Below are 18650 nucleotides of genomic sequence, written 5' to 3'. Positions count from 1 at the left end.
GGTCCAAGCACACCATGACAGTCTTGAAGAGGGCACGACTAAACCTATTCCCCCTCAGGACACTAAAAAGATTTGGCATGGGTCCTCAGCTGCACCATTGAGAGCATCCTGACGGGTTGCATCACAGCCTGGTATGGCAACTGGGCCGTACGCACTACATAGGGTAGAGCGAACGGTTCCAGGACATCACTGGGGCCCAGCGTCCTGCCATCCAGGACCTCTATACTAGAGAAAGGCCCTAAAAATTGTCAAAGACTCCAGGCACCCTAGTCAAAGACTGTTCTCTCCGCTACTGCACGGCAAGCGGTACCGGAGTGCCAAGTCTATATCCAAAAGGCTTCTAAACAGCTTCTACCCCCAAGCCATAAGACTCCTGAACACCAAATCAAATGTCTACCCAGACTATTTGCATTGCCCCCCTTCCCCACCCTTATTTTACACCGCTCCTACTCTATGTTGTTATCATCTATGCATAGTCACTTTAATAACCCTACCTACATATACATATTACCTCAACTAACTGGTGCCCCCACACATTGATCCTGTACCGGTACCCCCCTGTTTATAGTCTCGCTATTGTTATTTTACTTCTGCTCTTTAGTTACTTGTTACTTTTATTTCTTATTCTTATCTGTATATTTTTTAACTGAATTCTTGGTTAGGGGCTCGTAAGTAAGCATTGCATGTGACTAATCAAATTTGATTTGATTTTGATTTGATACTGATCGGGAGACGCTGCTTTTTGAAATGACGTTTCAGCTCGCTCCATCCAGGAAATACTGTGCACTTGAAATGCACCTCCGAAAGCTCCATATGGACAAGAACTATCTGCAATGATTTAACCTAGGACAGTGGTGCATGCTATGCTAGCATTGGGAAACGGTGTGTCCACAGCCAAGGAGTAATTAGCAGTAAATGTGGACTAATGGGATTTTGTGTGTATTTGTGTGTGTGTGTGTCTGTGTGTCTCTAAATGTGTGTGTTCTCCCCTCTCCACTCTCCTGCTGTCTGCTGTGTCTTGTCAGACATGCCGTAGCTCAGTGCCCTGCCGCTTATTGTCTGTCTGTCTGTCTGTCTGTCTGTCTGTCTGTCTGTCTGTCTGTCTGTCTGTCTGTCTGTCACTCTGTCTGTCACTCTGTCTGTCACTCTGTCACTCACTCTGTCACTCACTCTGTCACTCACTCTGTCACTCACTCTGTCACTCACTCACTCACTCACTCACTCACTCACTCACTCACTCACTCACTCACCACTCACTCACTCACTCACTCCAGTGATAGATGGCTGATAGGCCACTTCACCCCTTTCTGGAGACTGCACACTCCCCTTGTTTGTCTGTGGGCTGGCTCTCTGTCCAGGGCGGCTCCACATGCTCAGCCATGCAGACCAAGCAATTTCTTCTGGCTGACACTTCTTCATGTTCACATAAATCCCTATCCATTTCTCTTTCTATGTCTCTCTCTTGCTCGGTCTCTCTCTCTCTCTCGCTCTCTCTGTGTTACCCCTTTCTCATTCTGTCCATTCCACCAACCTATTGTTTTCATATTTATCCCTCTTTAATAAATGGGAGGCAGTGAGGGAGGAAGGGAGGAAAGGAGGGAGGGAGGTGGAGCCTGTGCCTCGCTCTGCTTTATGGTTTGATCAGATTTGTGATGTGTAACTTTTTTTCATAAATCCTCTCTACACGTTTGCTTTTCTTTATTTGAAATTAGGAAAAGTCAGATTTCACATGCAGTGAAACATGTTGTATTAAAACATGATTTACTGAGTGATGCATCGTTTACAAGTGAGATTTGGAACATTAGACACGTGATCTACTGTTGAAACTGGACGGAATACATTATTAACATGTGGTCTGTACTTTCAGGCTCCACGTCTTCCTGGTGGAAAAGTTGAACATAACTATTTGTGCTTAATCAAAAAATGTGTTTCCTTGAAATATTCCGACATATTTATCAGAGACACTTGGTTCCAAAGGGACATCCAGTTAAGTAATACTGTATTCAGCTCGTAGAAGAAAACACACAATCCTGGTATTATAATAATAATCATTTTTATTTTATTGAACCTTTATTTAACTAGGCAAACCAGTTAAGAACAAATACTTAATGACATTGCCGGTCTACCGAAAGGCAAAAGGCCTCCTGCGGGGACGGGGGCTGGGATTAAACATTCAAAATAAAGAAAAGGGCAAAACAAACACGACATGAAGAGAGATTGAAGACAACATAGCAAGGCAGCAACACATGACAACACAGCATGGTGGCAACGCAACATAACAACAACATGGTAGCAACACAACATGGTAGCAGCACAAAACATGGTACAAACATTATTGGGCACAGACAACAGCACAAAGGGCAAGAAGGTAGAGACAACAATACATCACACAAAGCAGCCACAACTGTCAGTAAGAGTGTCCAAGAGATTGAGATAAAAGTGTCCAGTTTGAGTGTTTGTTGCAGCTCGTTCCAGTCGCTAGCTGCAGTGAACTGAAGAGAGGAGCGACCCAGGGATGTGTGTGCTTTGGGGACCTTTAACAGAATGTGACTGGCAGAACAGGTGTTGTATGTGGAGTATGAGGGCTGCAGTAGATATCTCAGATAGGGGGGAGTGAGCCCTAAGAAGGTTTTTGTTAAATAAGCATCAACCAGTGGGTCTTGTGTCTGGTATACAGAGATGACCAGCTTACAGAATAGTATAGAGTGCAGTGATGTGTCCTATAAGGAGCATTGGTGGCAAATCTGATGGCTGAATGGTAAAGAACATCTAGCCGCTCAAGAGCACCCTTACCTGCTGATTAAATTATGTCTCTGTAATCTAGCATGGGAAGGATGGTCATCTGAATCAGGGTTAGTTTGGCAGCTGGGGTGAAAGAGGAGAGATTTCAATAGAGGAAACCAAGCCTAGATGTAACTTGAGCTGAGAGAAGGACAGTGTACCGTCTAGCCATACTCCCAAGTACTTGTAGAGGTGACTACCTCAAGCTTTAAACCCTCAGAGGTAGTAGTCACACCTGTGGGGAGAGGGGCATTCTTCTTACCAAACCACGTGACCTTTGTTTTGGAGGTGTTCAGAACAAAGTTAAGGGTAGAGAAAGCTTGTTGCACACTAAGAAAGCTTTGTTGTTGAGCATTTACCACAAAATCCGGGGAGCGGCCAGCTGAGTATAAGACTGTATCATCTGCAAATAAATGGATGAGAGAGCTTCCTACTGCCTGAGCTATGTTGTTGATGTAAATTGAGAAGAGCGTGGGGCCTAGGATCGAGCCTTGGTGTACTCCCTTGGTGACAGGCAGTGGCTGAGACTTTCTGAGAGATTTTCTGACTTTATACACTGCACTCTTTGAGAGAGATAGTTGCAAACCAGGCCAAAGACTCCTCAGAGACACCAATACTCCTTAGCTGGCCCACAAGAATGGAATGGTCTACCGTATCCAAAGCTTTGGCCAAGTCAATAAAAATAACTAAATGTTTTATTTTACCAGGCAAGTCAGTTAAGAACACATTCTTATTTTCAATGACAGCCTGGGAACAGTGGGTTAACTGCCTGTTCAGGGGCAAAACGACAGATTTGTACCTTGTCAGCTCGGGGGTTTGAACTCACAACCTTCTGGTTACTAGTCCAACGCTCTAACCACTAGGCTACGCTGCCACTTCAACCAACTGAGCAGTCAACTGGGTAGAATTGGCTATTTATTGCAATTAGGATGAACGATGGGGAAACGGGCAAAACAATATTGAAATTTGGAAAATATGGTCATTTAGTGGTGTTATGTTGATTGCCTAGCAACACATTCTGTGGAAATGTTCTGATCTGTGGGAATCTGGGTGTGTGGGTGTGTGTCTTTGCAGGTCGAGCCATACCTACCCTATGAGTACACCTGCGAGGGAATGCTGGAGAGGGTACACGCCTACATACAGCATCAGGTAGGTTCACCGTGCACACACACACATATTAACACACACACACACACACACACACATTAACACACACACACACACACACACACACACACACACACACACACACACACACACACACACACACACACACACACACACACACGCACACACACATTAACACACACACATTAACACACACACACATTAACAAACACACATTAACACACACACACACATTAACACACACACATTAACACAAACACATTAACACACACACACACATTAACACACACACATTAACACACACACATTAACACACTCACACACATTAACACACACACACACACTTTAACACACACACATTAACACACACACACACATTAACACACACACATGCATACATACATGCAGGCACTCAACCGTGTCTGTTTGTCCCAAAACATATTATCATAATGTATTCCGCCCATTCTGCCTGCTTACCACACACACTCTGTCTGTAGTCAACCTGGAGAGGTCACTAATCAACACTGATTCTCATTGTGGACTAGACCAGAGTTTCCCCAAACCCGGTCCCCTGCACCCGGTGTCACGTTTTGTTTTCGCCCTATAGCAACACACAGCTGATTCAAACAAACAAAACGTGTACCCGGGAGGGGGGGGGGGGGGGCTCTTTTGTGTTTCTGTGCAATAGCCTCTACTATTTGTGTAAATATACAGTCCTTGACATTATTCTTTACTCGTGTCATTTAGCAGACGCTGTTATCCAGAGCGACTCACAGGTCCCCCGTGGGAATCGAACCTGGCCTGGCTGACTTGATAGGCTGACATGTCAAACCGGTTCTCTTTCATGTTTTAAAACGAGTTATCTCTCCGGTGCTGTTGGACCCAGATGAGTTTTGTCAGGGAATAGGTGAAGGGTTGATGGGAGATCATTTAGAGGGATGTGCAGCATAGAGGAGGTTTGAGAAACGTCTGTTTACTTTGTATTCCTGTCCCTCGATGCCCTGAAGTGTTTGGAAATGTAGATTTATTCAACAGCTAAAGGCAAAACGTGTCAGCGGGCTTTTGATTTGTGTTGGCTAACGTGTTTGTGTATGGTGTGGGAGTGACAATTCGTGTGCGTGGATGTGCGTAGCTAGCTTGGCGTCTGTGCGTGCATTTGCATCGTCAACAAAAATACCACATTCTGTATAATGGAATCTCGGCCGCCCAGAAACAAATCTCCTGTGGGTGGCAGCACGAGAGGCTACCTATGTGTTGTGTTGTTCAACATCCCCTTCCCCTCTCTCTCTCCTCTCCCTGCGTCCCTCCAGGACTTCTGTACCCCCGAGGCCCCCTTCCCTCCGGCCAACTCCTCCTCCAAGCTGGGGCTTAGTAGTCCGGCTAGCCCTGGGCCTCAATTTGTCCTGCTGCCCAACTCCAGTGCCCTAACCTGGGCCCCCAACGCCAACGCCCCCCCTGCCTGGCCCCCCCTCAGCTCCCTGAGGCTGCTGGCATCCCAGGAGGGCCAATCGTGTGTGGAGGCGTGCCAGCGTGCCAACCTGGTGTGTGAGCCCGCGTTGTTCCGCTTCGTCAACAACAAGGAGGCCCTCCGCGGGTGAGTGGCACCTTGGCACACCTGTTTTCACATTAAGCCATATTCCTACACACACACACACACATTGGACATACGTTTCTAACAGCCACACACATATGCAGACATTCGAAACACACAATCACTCCACGTCACTAACAATCATGCAAACACACACAAGGCTCTCAGTCCTCTGTAACCACCCTACCACTCAAATGGTAACACACAGTGGTTCGTTCCCTAAGGGCTGTCTGTGGGCGTAATACTCAAGCATCTACAGCAAGGACGTCAGGTTCAAAGTCTTCTCAGTGATGTCAGGTGTCTTGTCGGCTCCATCTAGAGACCTGTAGTGACAGCAGAAGACGATAAGAGTGTCACAGCAGCACCAACTCTTCCTCCTCTTTTATCTTTCCCTTTCTCCTTGTCTTTCTCTTCATCACCCATCCTGCTCGACACATTTTTCCTTTCTTTATCTTTGGTTCCTTTTTTACTTCATGCCTTTCTCTCTCTCTGTCTCTCTCTGTCTCTCTCTGTCTCTCTCTCTGTCTCTCTCTCTGTCTCTCTGTCTCTCTCTGTCTCTCTCTGTCTCTCTGTCTCTCTGTCTCTCTCTGTCTCTCTCTGTCTCTCTGTGTCTCTCTCTGTCTCTCTCTGTCTCTCTCTCTGTCTCTCTCTGTCTCTCTCTCTGTCTCTCTCTGTCTCTCTCTGTCTCTCTCTGTCTCTCTCTGTCTCTCTCTCGCTGTCTCTCTCTCGCTGTCTCTCTCTCTCTGTCTCTCTCTCCGTGTCTCTCTGTGTCTCTCTGTGTCTCTCTCTCTGTCTCTCTCTCGCTGTCTCTCTCTCTGTGTCTCTCTGTGTCTCTCTCTGTCTCTCTCTGTCTCTCTGTGTCTCTCTGTGTCTCTCTGTGTCTCTCTCTCTCTCGCTGTCTCTCTCTCTCTGTCTCTCTCTCTGTGTCTCTCTGTGTCTCTCTCTGTCTCTCTCTGTCTCTCTCTGTCTCTCTCTGTCTCTCTGTCTCTCTCTGTCTCTCTCTGTCTCTCTCGCTGTCTCTCTCTCGCTGTCTCTCTCTCTCTGTCTCTCTCTCTGTGTCTCTCTGTGTCTCTCTCTTGCTGTCTCTCTCTCTCTGTCTCTCTCTGTCTCTCTGTGTCTCTCTCTGTCTCTCTCTGTCTCTCTCTGTCTCTCTGTCTCTCTCTGTCTCTCTCTGTCTCTCTCGCTGTCTCTCTCTCGCTGTCTCTCTCTCTCTGTCTCTCTCTCTGTGTCTCTCTGTGTCTCTCTGTCTCTCTCTGTCTCTCTCTCTGTCTCTCTCTCTGTCTCTCTCTGTCTCTCTCTGTGTCTCTCGCTGTCTCTCTCTCTCTCTGTCTCTCTCTCTGTCTCTCTCGCTGTCTCTCTCGCCGTCTCTCTCTCTGTGTATCTCTGTGTATCTCTGTGTCTCTCTGTGTCTCTGTGTCTCTCTCTGTCTCTCTCTCTCTGTCTTTCTCTCTGTGTCTCTCTCTGTCTCTCGCTGTCTCTCTCTGTCTGTCTCTGTCGGTCTCTCTCTGTGTCTCTCTCTGTGTGTCTCTGTCTCTTTCTGTCTCTCTCTGTCTCTCTCTGTCTCTCTCTGTCTCTCTCTGTGTCTCTCTGTGTCTCTGTCTGCATCTCTCTCTCTGTCTCTCTCTGTGTCTCTGTCTGTGTATCTCTCTGTCTCTCTCTGTGTCTGTCTGCGTCTCTTTGTCTCTGTCTGTGTCTCTGTCTGTGTCTCTGTCTGTGTCTCTCTCTGTCTCTCTCTGTGTGTCTCTCTCTGTCTCTCTCTGTGTGTCTCTCTCTGTGTCTCTCTCTGTCTCTCTCTGTGTCTGTCTGTGTCTCTGTCTGCGTCTCTGTCTCTCTCTGTGTCTCTGTCTGTGTCTCTGTCTCTGTCTGTGTCTCTCTCTGTCTCTCTGTGTGTCTATGTCTGTGTCTCTGTCTGTGTCTCTCTCTGTGTCTCTCTCTGTGTCTGTCTGTGTCTCTGTCTGCGTCTCTGTGTCTCTGTCTGTGTCTCTGTCTGTGTCTCTGTCTGTGTCTCTCTCTGTCTCTCTCTGTGTGTCTCTCTGTGTCTCTCTCTGTCTCTCTCTGTGTCTGTCTGTGTCTCTGTCTGCGTCTCTGTCTCTCTCTGTGTCTCTGTCTCTGTCTATGTCTCTCTCTGTCTCTCTCTGTGTCTATGTCTGTGTCTCTGTCTGTGTCTCTGTCTGTGTCTCTCTCTGTCTCTCTCTGTGTCTATGTCTGTGTCTATGTCTGTGTCTCTGTCTGTGTCTCTCTCTCTCTGTGTCTATGTCTGTGTCTCTGTCTGTGTCTCTCTCTGTCTCTCTCTGTGTCTATGTCTCTGTCTGTGTCTCTCTCTGTCTCTCTCTGTGTCTATGTCTGTGTCTATGTCTGTGTCTATGTCTGTGTCTCTGTCTGTGTCTCTCTCTGTGTCTATGTCTGTGTCTCTGTTTGTGTCTCTCTCTGTCTCTCTCTATGTCTATGTCTGCGTCTCTCTCTGCATCTCTGTTTGCATCTCTCTCTGTGTGTCTCTGTCTCTCTCTGTGTCTCTCTCTGTGTCTTTCTCTGTGTCTATGTCTGTGTCTATGTCTGTGTCTGTGTCTGTGTCTCTGTCTGCGTCTCTCTCTCTGTGTGTCTCTGTCTCTGTCTGTGTCTATGTATATGTCTATGTCTGTGTCTCTGTCTGCGTCTCTCTCTGCGTCTCTGTTTGCATCTCTCTCTGTCTCTCTGTGTCTCTCTGTTTCTCTGTTTCTCCATCTATTTCCCCTTCTACCTCTTCCCCTTTTCGTCCTCCCCCTCCCCTCATGGACTCTCTCTTTCTCTCTCTCTCTCTGTATCGCTCAATCAAACACCCTCTATGCATCACACCATCCCCCTCCCTTCATCAAACATTCCACCCTCCACCCCTCCCCCCACCAGGTTAGAGGTGCAGTGTGAGGTGGTGGAGGCGGAGGTCAACCACGTGTTCCCGGCCTTCTCCGTCCTACGCCGGGAGTGCGGCCTCCAGAAGGACCCCCTCCTCTACAGCTGTGCCGGCCTCAGCCCAAAGTACCGCCGCCTCTGCCCCTGCCGGGACTACCGTCGCGGCCAGGTTGCCCTCTGCCGAGACTGCTTATGAGGAGGGGCCGGGAGTTTTTCCAATGAACGCCTAACCCAGCTAAGTGGCTAGGAAAAACTCCAGGCGATCTAGTTATAGCCTATGAATTGTAGACTATAAACTATGGACTATAAAATGAACCGGCCCTGGTTTTGATGCTAGGAGAGGGGATGGCTAAAGCCGAAGGACCCCCCGACTGGAAGACTTGGTTTGAGCTATCCTCTGTCCTCTGAGCTTGAGTGGGTTATTGTCCCATAGTCACCACCTCCCCCCACCCATCCGTCCTTGGTTTCCAAATGGACAAAGATGTTACTGACATGAGCCTATGGATGGTTTGCCTCAAAGCTCCTCACTGGCCTAAGAGAGATGAGCTGGACTACACTGCAACGAGTATAACCGTTCACCATGTGTCCACAGCAAAACGCAGTAATGGAGAAACGGCCATATTGCCGTCTAGCTAAGCTACCTAACTAATACCTAGAGGAGACCCACTGACCGGAAGAACATTGATTTGCTGCTCCAATATCAATAATCTGACTTTAACCCTCTAAGACCAGGGAGTTAAGAGCGTAATTGACCCGGGGGAGAAAACGCGACCTTTGAGTGGAACGCCAACTTTGGGTCAATAACCAATCTCCTCTCCCCTTCTCTCTTTGACGCTGCGCTTTGACAATGGATGATGGACACTCAGACTCTCTCCCTGGACTCTCTCCTCCTTTTCAATATGAAATGTTTCTTTTGTGCGACTCAGATAACCCTGACTGCCAATGGAGTCAATGCAATCTGCTCCGTTGTGCTAAAATGGACTAAAACAGATTAAAGCTTATTTTTGAATAAGCTCTGCTACTGCGAGAACAGAGGATTTTTGAGAACCTTTCGGAAGGTTTTGTGACGGAAAAAAAAAAATAAAAAACGAAAAGTTCAAAAGAGATCAAAGGGTCGCTGTCGTTTTGTTGTCGGTCTCGTCACGGCTCGTAAATAGTTTGGTTTCTTTCATCCCCGGCTGCTCATTTACCATTTCCCTCCTGTCCTCCCGTGCCCATCCATCCATGAGAGAGAGAGAGAGATATGAGAGATGTTTGATCTTCCACTCCTCCAGAGCCAGAAGCAGGGGATGAGACTGTCGATATGTTGCGTTGGAGGGGTGGGGGGAAATCAGATATCTGTTCTGCTCTCTGGTTTTCCAGATCAGACATGCACTTCTGAGGCCAGCGTTCACAGCACTTGTGCTTACCTTGGGAAGTGAGTGGATGATTCAACACAACCCTTTAATGTACCAGTCCAATGCTCATAGTAGGATAGTAGCTGGCCTCTACTAAGAAGCAGAATATGAAACATGCTGTACACACTGTACATACAATTACACCTTACAAGTCTATGGAGTCTTGTTTTTACGCCAACTAGGAATCCTTTGGGAGAGTGCAATGGTTTTCCTCTGATATGTCTATGGAGGTTGACATCTATGGTAGCGACGACGGTGGTCCATAACAGTGGATGTCTATGGTATTGGATGTGCTGTCGGATGTGCTGTGTGTAGTAGGGCGTATAAATCTTCATCGTGAATATCGATTGCTGTGTACTATATATCTAATGAAGCATTGGCTTGAAGCGTTAGTTGACAGCTCTGTTTCTGCTTCGGGTCAGTATTCCAGTGAATGAAGTAGAATATAATGAATAATATATAATCAGAGTGAAGGCCATGCAGAATTCCCCATTGGCCTGAAAGGGAATAAGATAGCATTATTTAAAGCTCTCTGTGTTTTCAATTTCATATAGCCCATAGGCCAATGAATATTTTTTATCCAGGAGTTCATCTCTTGGAGCTCGATATATACAAGAATAATAAAAAAACACTTAGCTGTACTTTGCTGAAAGATAGGAGTTTGAATGAAAACCTAATCCTACTGTTCCAAAGGGTCAGAACGCCATTTCTCAACAGACAGAGCTGTTATAATGTAATTTTATGAGAATTACTTGTGATTAAGTCATTATATAATTAGCACAGTGATTTATTCCCCAGACAGTGAAAGGTTAATTAACTCTTTTGTCTCCGTGTCTGCCTATTGCTGTGTGTGTGTGTGTGTGTGTGTGTGTGTGTGTGTGTGTGTGTGTGTGTGTGTGTGTGTGTGTGTGTGTGTGTGTGTGTGTGTGTGTGTGTGTGTGTGTGTGTGTGTGTGTGTGTGTGTGTGTGTGTTAGAGGTCGACCGATTAATCAGAATGGACGATTAATTAGGGCCGATTTCAAGTTTTCATAACAATCGGAAATCGGTATTTTTGGGCGCCGATTTGCCAATTTTTTATATATTTTTTTTATACCTTTTATTTAACTAGGCAAGTCAGTTAAAAACACATTAAATGACGGCCTAGGAACAGTGGGTTAACTGCCTTGTTCAGTGGCAGAACGACAGATTTTCACCTTGTCAGCTCAAAGGATCCAATCTTGCAAACTTACAGTTAACTAGTCCAACGCAATAACGACCTGCCTCTCTCTCGTTGCACTCCACAAGGAGACTGCCTGTTACGCGAATGCAGTAAGCCAAGGTAAATTGTTAGCTAGCATTAAACTTATCTTATAAAAAACAATCAATCATAATCACTAGTTAACTACACATGGTTGATGATATTACTAGATATTGTCTAGCGTGTCCTGCGTTGCATATAATCTGACTGAGCATACAAGTATCTAAGTATCTGACTGCGCGGTGGTAGGCAGAAGCAGGCGCATAAACATTCATTCAAACAGCACTTTAGTGCGTTTTGCCACAAGCTCTTCGTTGTGCGTCAAGCATTGCGCTGTTTATGACTTCAAGCCTATCAACTCCCGAGATTAGGCTGGTGTAACCAAAGTGAAATGGCTAGCTAGTTAGCGCGCGCTAATAGCGTTTCAAACGTCACTCTCTCTGAGCCTTCTAGTAGTTGTTCCCCTTGCTCTGCATGGGTAACGCTGCTTCGATGGTGGCTGTTGTCGTTGTGTTGCTGGTTCAAGCCCAGGTAGGAGCGAGGAGAGGGACGGAAGCTATACTGTTACACTGGCAATACTAAAGTGCCTATAAGAACATCCAATAGTCAAAGGTTAATGAAATACAAATGGTATAGAGGGAAATAGTCCTATAATTCCCAGAATAACTACAACCTAAAATTTCTCACCTGGAAATATTGAAGACTCATGTTAAAAGGAACCACCAGCTTTCATGTGGTCTCATGTTCTGAGCAAGGAACTGAAACGTTAGCTTTCTTTCATAGCACATATTGCCCTTTTACTTTCTTCTCCAACACTTTGTTTTTGCATTATTTAAACCAAATTGAACATGTTTCATGATTTACTTGAGGCTAAATAGATGTTATTGATGTATTATATTAAGTTAAAATAAGTGTTCATTCAGTATTGTTGTAATTGTCATTATTACAAAGAAATAAATAAATCGGCCGATTAATCGGTATCGGCTTTTTTGTGGTCATCCAATAATCGCTATCGGTATCGGCGTTGAAAAATAATAATCGGTCGACCTCTAGTGTGTGTGTGTGTGTGTGTGTGTGTGTGTGTGTGTGTGTGTGTGTGTGTGTGTGTGTGTGTGTGTGTGTGTGTGTGTGTGTGTGTGTGTGTGTGTGTGTGTGTGTGTGTGTGTGTGTGTGTGTGTGTGTGTGTGTGTGCATAAATGAATGTGTGTGTGCGTAAGGACTATGTGTGAGTATGTATACGTTTGGGAGGTATACACACACTTCTGAGCATCACGTGAGTCCCTGAAACAGGATGGGCCAGAGAGATTTATCACGATCGTTACTTAGTAATCTGAGAAAATAAACACACGTTCACTCTTTCTCCTTCTCTCTATCCCTGTCTCTTTCTCTCCCTCCATCTCATAGGGGACGTTCAAAGTTTATACAGTGAGGTCATCTCTTCTAATTGGCCTGAGTTGCTGATATTTGCATAAATGTTGCCTAAGAGAAACACTGGACTGTTCTGAAACAAGGATACCCGTTCACCATGTGGTCCTGGTACTCCAGCAGGAAGTCAGATCAGACATGGTGAAGATGATATCACACTTTAATGTTATCTTTGCGACCTAACTCTTAGCTACTGGAAATAACCCACCAGAAGATCATTCAATTGCTGCTACAATATCATCAACAACAAAAATAGTTTAACCCACCAATACCAAAGAGTTAAGAAAGAAATCGCCCCGGTGACAGGTGACACATCGTGTGACAAACTCCTAGAAAACATGACCTTTGAGTGGAATGCCACCTTTGGGTCAACAACCCTCTCATCTCACCTCCTCTCTTTGGCGTTGTGCTTTGACTATGGAGGATGGACACGGACATTCTCCCTAGACTCTTTTCTCATTTCAAAGTTGATACAGTGGGTCTGCATCACAAATGGCACCCTATTCTCTATATATTGCTCTGCTTTTGACCAGAGTCCTATGGGCCCTAGTCAAAAGTAGTACACTAAATAAGGACTTGTGTGCCATTTAGGACTTAGACAGGGATTTTCAGCAGCCGCTTTTCATATTTTTTATAGGCCCTATCAAAAAGCTATGCAGGCAAACAGTACTTATCTAGGACACATTGTGTGTGTGTGTGTGTGTGTGTGTGTGTGTGTGTGTGTGTGTGTGTGTGTGTGTGTGTGTGTGTGTGTGTGTGCGTGCGTGCGTGCGTGCGTGCGTGCGTGCGTGCGTGCGTGCGTGCGTGCGTGCGTGCGTGCGTGCGTGCGTGCGTGCGTGCGTGCGTGCGTGCGTGCGTGCGTGCGTGCGTGCGTGCGTGCGTGCGTGCGTGCGTGCGTGCGTGCGTGCGTGCGTGCGTGCGTGCGTGCGTGCGTGCGTGCGTGCGTGCGTGCGTGCGTGCGTGCGTGCGTGCGTGCGTGCGTGCGTGCGTGCGTGCGTGCGTGCGTGCGTGCGTGCGTGCGTGCGTGCGTGCGTGCGTGCGTGCGTGCGTGCGTGCGTGCGTGCGTGCGTGCGTGCGTGCGTGCGTGCGTGCCCTTGAGCAAAGAAGATATGCCACAGTGTGTGAACATTAAAAGGGATCTTACTAAGATGCCCGGTGGCAACTTTAAATACTCCATTTGTCGCTCATCAGGGATTTCAGATTGTAGTCCATTTTCAACAAAGCCAGTTACCATCCACATAATGCCGAGAGCCAGCATCAATGTCATGCCTGTAAGCTAGTAAAGGACAGGGATTGAAAGGCCACACATCATAGAATACTCCAGGCCTCAAATATGAGAGTTGGCTAGCTTGTATGTGATGGAGACAAACTTGCTAGGGTGACTTCCTCAATGGGGTGTGATACATCTCTAGCAGTGGCAGTCAGTGCCGTTTAAGATGAGGGAGGACGATTGTTTTTCATGAACATGGCCTTATTTATTTCACAGCCCACTGGATGACTGTCATTCATAATTCCATTCACCCAGTTCAATGTAACAGTGATAGGTTTAGGCTACGCGATACAAAAATGTTCACTATTGCCATCATGAGGTTGCCACAACCTATGAATGAAAGTTAACAACGTAAGTGCACACAGGGCGAGAGACCAATTTGAAGTGACAGATAGTGACACATGGATAAACAGTGACATTCAGTACCACTTTGCACACTCTTGCCTGCATCTAGCTGATATAAGGTATAATCATTAGTCCAAACGTTTCAAACGAGAGTTTCTATTGGACAAATTCGGGTATGTTTATCCCCGTTTTGTTACGTTTGCTTCCGTTGAAGAAATGTATTTCAACAGAATCAGCGGAATTAATACACCCCTGATCACGCGTAAACACAGTTCACTTTGATAGCAACCATGCTGTATTCCTTCTAGCATCCATGCTCTCTCCTCCTCTCACCTCTTCCCTTCGCTTGTGGACTTCAATGCACAACACATCTGGCTGTATGTGACCAGGCGGGAAAACCTTTCCAGGCCAAACCGCTTAAACACAGCCTACATCGTTGTCACCATATTAGCTAAAGTAACGTCATAGTCAGCATAGCTAATAGAACTAATGCGTTAGTAAACCCGCTTACAATCATGCAGTAACGTTACAGTGTACAGTCAGTAAGCAGTTACACCGGCAGGCCCCGGTGGCAATAAATGAGTAAAACCTTGACTTGGAAGAGTTCCAGTGTTGTGTTGGAGAGTCATAGCCAGCTAGCTAACACAGCATCCCTCTGTTTGAGCAGGGCGTTTCAGTAGGCTAAACTAGCCAGCTGCATTTTCTAGCTAAGTAAGTGAAACTGAAAGTTACAAAAAATACAAACTCTCTCTCTTTCTCTCTTTCTCTCTTTCTCTCTTGATTATCCTTAATTTTGGAATAAATGAATTTGTTCAAAACTGTTCAACTAATTGTCATTCACTCTCTTTGAGTCAACTACTCACCACATTTTATACACTGCAGTGTTAGCTAGCTGTAGCTTATGCTTTCAGTTCTAGATTAATTCCCTGATCCTTTGATTGGTTGGACAACATGTCAGTTCATGCTGCAATAGCTCTGATAGGTTGCAGGATATCCTCTGGAAGTTATCATAATTACTGTGTACGTCTATGGAAGGGGGTGAGAACCATGAGCCTCCTAGGTTTTGTATTGAAGTCAATGTACCCAGAGGAGGACAGAAGCTAGCTGTGAATTATGAAATTCACTGAGGAGGATGGTCCTCCCCTTCCTCCTCCAAGGAGCCTCCACTGATCTCTAGATGGAAATATTAATCACATCAAAGCTTTAGACGGTGAGATCATTCTTATCTATGTAAGCAGAGCTATGGTGAGTAACAGCAGCGCCTAAGCATTCACAATGGATTATATGCTGTTCATCATATCTTCTGGCGACATCACCAAGAAACGTTACAGTAGCTTTATCCACAATGGATGGCATGTCTTCATTTCAGGAAGTGACTAGAATATAAAATGAGGCGAAAGAACTAAACCAGTCTGAAATACTCAAACATACAGGCTCAGCTTAACTTGATCACCAATTCTTGTGAGATAGCGAACCTTAATAACCTTTGGCTGATGTTGGATTTCCAACATCCTTTCCAACATTCTCTGATAACGGGCTAACGTTTCTGTATCACATCCGCAAGATCGTGTTATTAACCATGGAGTCCCCAAACTAAAGACTATTGACTGACGTCACCAGCTGTAGTGTAGATTATATCTTTTGACATCAGCAGTAGAGTATATATATAGACATCAGCAGTAGAGTATATCTATAGACACCAGCAGTAGAGTGTATCTATAGACATCAGCAGTAGAGTATATCTATATACATCAGCAGTAGAGTATATCTATATACATCAGCAGTAGAGTATATATATAGACATCAGCAGTAGAGTATATATATATAGACATCAGCAGTAGAGTATGTCTATAGACATCAGCAGTAGAGTATATCTATAGACATCAGCAGTAGAGTATATATATAGACATCAGCAGTAGAGTATATCTATAGACATCAGCAGTAGAGTGTATCTATACACATCAGCAGTAGAGTATATCTATAGACATCAGCAGTAGAGTATATCTATAGACATCAGCAGTAGAGTATATCTATAGACATCAGCAGTAGAGTATATATATAGACATCAGCAGTAGAGTATATCTATAGACATCAGCAATAGAGTATATCTGACGTCACCAGCTGTAGTGTAGATTATATCTTTTGACATCAGCAGTAGAGTATATCTATAGACATCAGCAGTAGAGTATATATATAGACATCAGCAGTAGAGTATATATATAGACATCAGCAGTAGAGTATATCTATAGACATCAGCAGTAGAGTATATCTATAGACATCAGCAGTAGAGTATATATATACACATCAGCAGTAGAGTATATCGATAGACATCAGCAGTAGAGTGTATCTATACACATCAGCAGTAGAGTATATCTATAGACAACAGCAGTAGAGTATATATATAGACATCAGCAGTAGAGTGTATCTATACACATCAGCAGTAGAGTATATCGATAGACATCAGCAGTAGAGTGTATCTATAGACATCAGCAGTAGAGTATATCTATAGACATCAGCAGTAGAGTATATCTATAGACATCAGCAGTAGAGTATATCTATAGACATCAGCAGTAGAGTATATCTATAGACATCAGCCGTAGAGTATATCTATAGACATCAGCAATAGAGTATATCTATAGACACCAGCAGTAGAGTATATCTATAGACATCAGCAGTAGAGTATATCTATAGACATCAGCAGTAGAGTATATCTATAGACATCAGCAGTAGAGTATATATATAGACATCAGCAGTAGAGTATATCTATAGACATCAGCAATAGAGTATATCTATAGACACCAGCAGTAGAGTATATCTATAGACATCAGCAGTAGAGTATATCTATAGACATCAGCAGTAGAGTATATCTATAGACATCAGCAGTAGAGTATATCTATAGACACCAGCAGTAGAGTATATTTATAGACACCAGCAGTAGAGTATATCTATAGACACCAGTAGGAGAGTATATCTATAGGAGAGTATATATATAGACACCAGCAGTAGAGTATATCTATAGACACCAGCAGTAGAGTATATCTATAGACATCAGCAGTAGAGTATATCTATAGACATCAGCAGTAGAGTATATATATAGACATCAGCAGTAGAGTATATATATAGACATCAGCAGTAGAGTATATCTATAGACATCAGCAGTAGAGTATATCTATAGACATCAGCAGTAGAGTATATATATAGACATCAGCAGTAGAGTGTATCTATAGACATCAGCAGTAGAGTATATCTATAGACATCAGCAGTAGAGTATATCTATAGACATCAGCAGTAGAGTATATATATAGACATCAGCAGTAGAGTATATCTATAGACATCAGCAGTAGAGTATATCTATAGACACCAGCAGTAGAGTATATTTATAGACACCAGCAGTAGAGTATATCTATAGACACCAGTAGGAGAGTATATCTATAGGAGAGTATATCTATAGACACCAGTAGGAGAGTATATCTATAGGAGAGTATATCTATAGACACCAGTAGGAGAGTATATCTATAGACACCAGCAGTAGAGTATATCTATAGACACCAGTAGGAGAGTATATCTATAGGAGAGTATATCTATAGACACCAGTAGGAGAGTATATCTATAGGAGAGTATATCTATAGACACCAGTAGGAGAGTATATCTATAGACACCAGCAGTAGAGTATATCTATAGACACCAGTAGGAGAGTACAGTGCATTTGGAAAGTATTCAGACCCCTTTTTCAACAGCAAAAAAAAACCTAACACCCTTATTCTAAAATGTTTATTCAAAAAACGTTTCTATTAAAAAAATTGAAATATCACAATTACATACAGTTGAAGTAGGAAGTTTACATACATTGGGTTAGAGTCATTAAAACTTGTTTTTCAACTACTCCACAAACGTCTTGTTAACTATAGTTTTGGCAAGTCGGTTAGGACATCTACTTTGTGCATGACACAAGTCATTATTCCAACTATTGTTTACAGACAGATTATTTCACGTATAATTCACTGTATCACAATTCCAGTGGGTCAGAAGTTTACGTACACTAAGTTGACTGCCTTTAAACAGCTTGGAAAATTCCAGAAAATGATGTCATGGCTTTAGCTTCTGATAGGCTAATTGACATCATTTGAGTCAATTGGAGGTGTACTTGTGGATGTATTTCAAGATCTACCTTCAAACTCAGTGCCTCTTTGCTTGACATCATGGGAAAATCAAAAGAAATCAGCCAAGACCTCAGAAAATTAATTTTAGACCTCCACAAGTCTGGTTCATCCTTTGGAGCAATTTCCAAACGCCTGAAGGTACCACGTTCATCTGTACAAACGAGAGTTCGCAAGTATAAACACCATGGGACCACGGAGCCATCAAACCGCTCAGGAAGGAGACACGTTCAGTCACCTAGAGATGAACGTTCTTTGGTGCGAAAAGTGCAAATCAATCCCAGAACAACAGCAAAGGACCTTGTGAAGATGATGGAGGAAACAGGTACAAAAGTATCTATATCCACAGTAAAACGAGTCTTATATTCCCATAACCTGAAAGGCCGCTCAGCAAGGTAGAAGCCACTGCTCCAAAACCGCCACAAAAAAGCT

The 18650-nt window shown here is 44.4% G+C and overlaps 1 protein-coding gene across 1 annotated transcript in view; it reads left to right on the top strand.

Annotated features, from left to right (window-relative positions):
- The window catches only part of LOC118364943 (alpha-1,6-mannosylglycoprotein 6-beta-N-acetylglucosaminyltransferase B-like), a 123092-nt gene extending 114343 nt beyond the window's left edge, over positions 1-8749 (top strand). Inside the window, exons 13-15 of the mRNA XM_052490159.1 lie at positions 3856-3930; positions 5220-5503; positions 8384-8749. Of these exons, the coding sequence (XP_052346119.1) occupies positions 3856-3930; positions 5220-5503; positions 8384-8582 (558 nt within the window). The 3' untranslated portion in view covers positions 8583-8749. The remainder of the gene's footprint in view (positions 1-3855; positions 3931-5219; positions 5504-8383) is intronic.
- The last annotated feature ends 9901 nt before the right edge of the window (positions 8750-18650 follow it).

The sequence above is a fragment of the Oncorhynchus keta genome, chromosome 32 (assembly GCF_023373465.1).
Source record: "Oncorhynchus keta strain PuntledgeMale-10-30-2019 chromosome 32, Oket_V2, whole genome shotgun sequence".
NCBI lineage: Eukaryota > Metazoa > Chordata > Actinopteri > Salmoniformes > Salmonidae > Oncorhynchus > Oncorhynchus keta.
The sequence above is the reverse complement of the archived record's forward strand: the minus strand, read 5'-3'. Positions and strand labels throughout refer to the sequence as shown.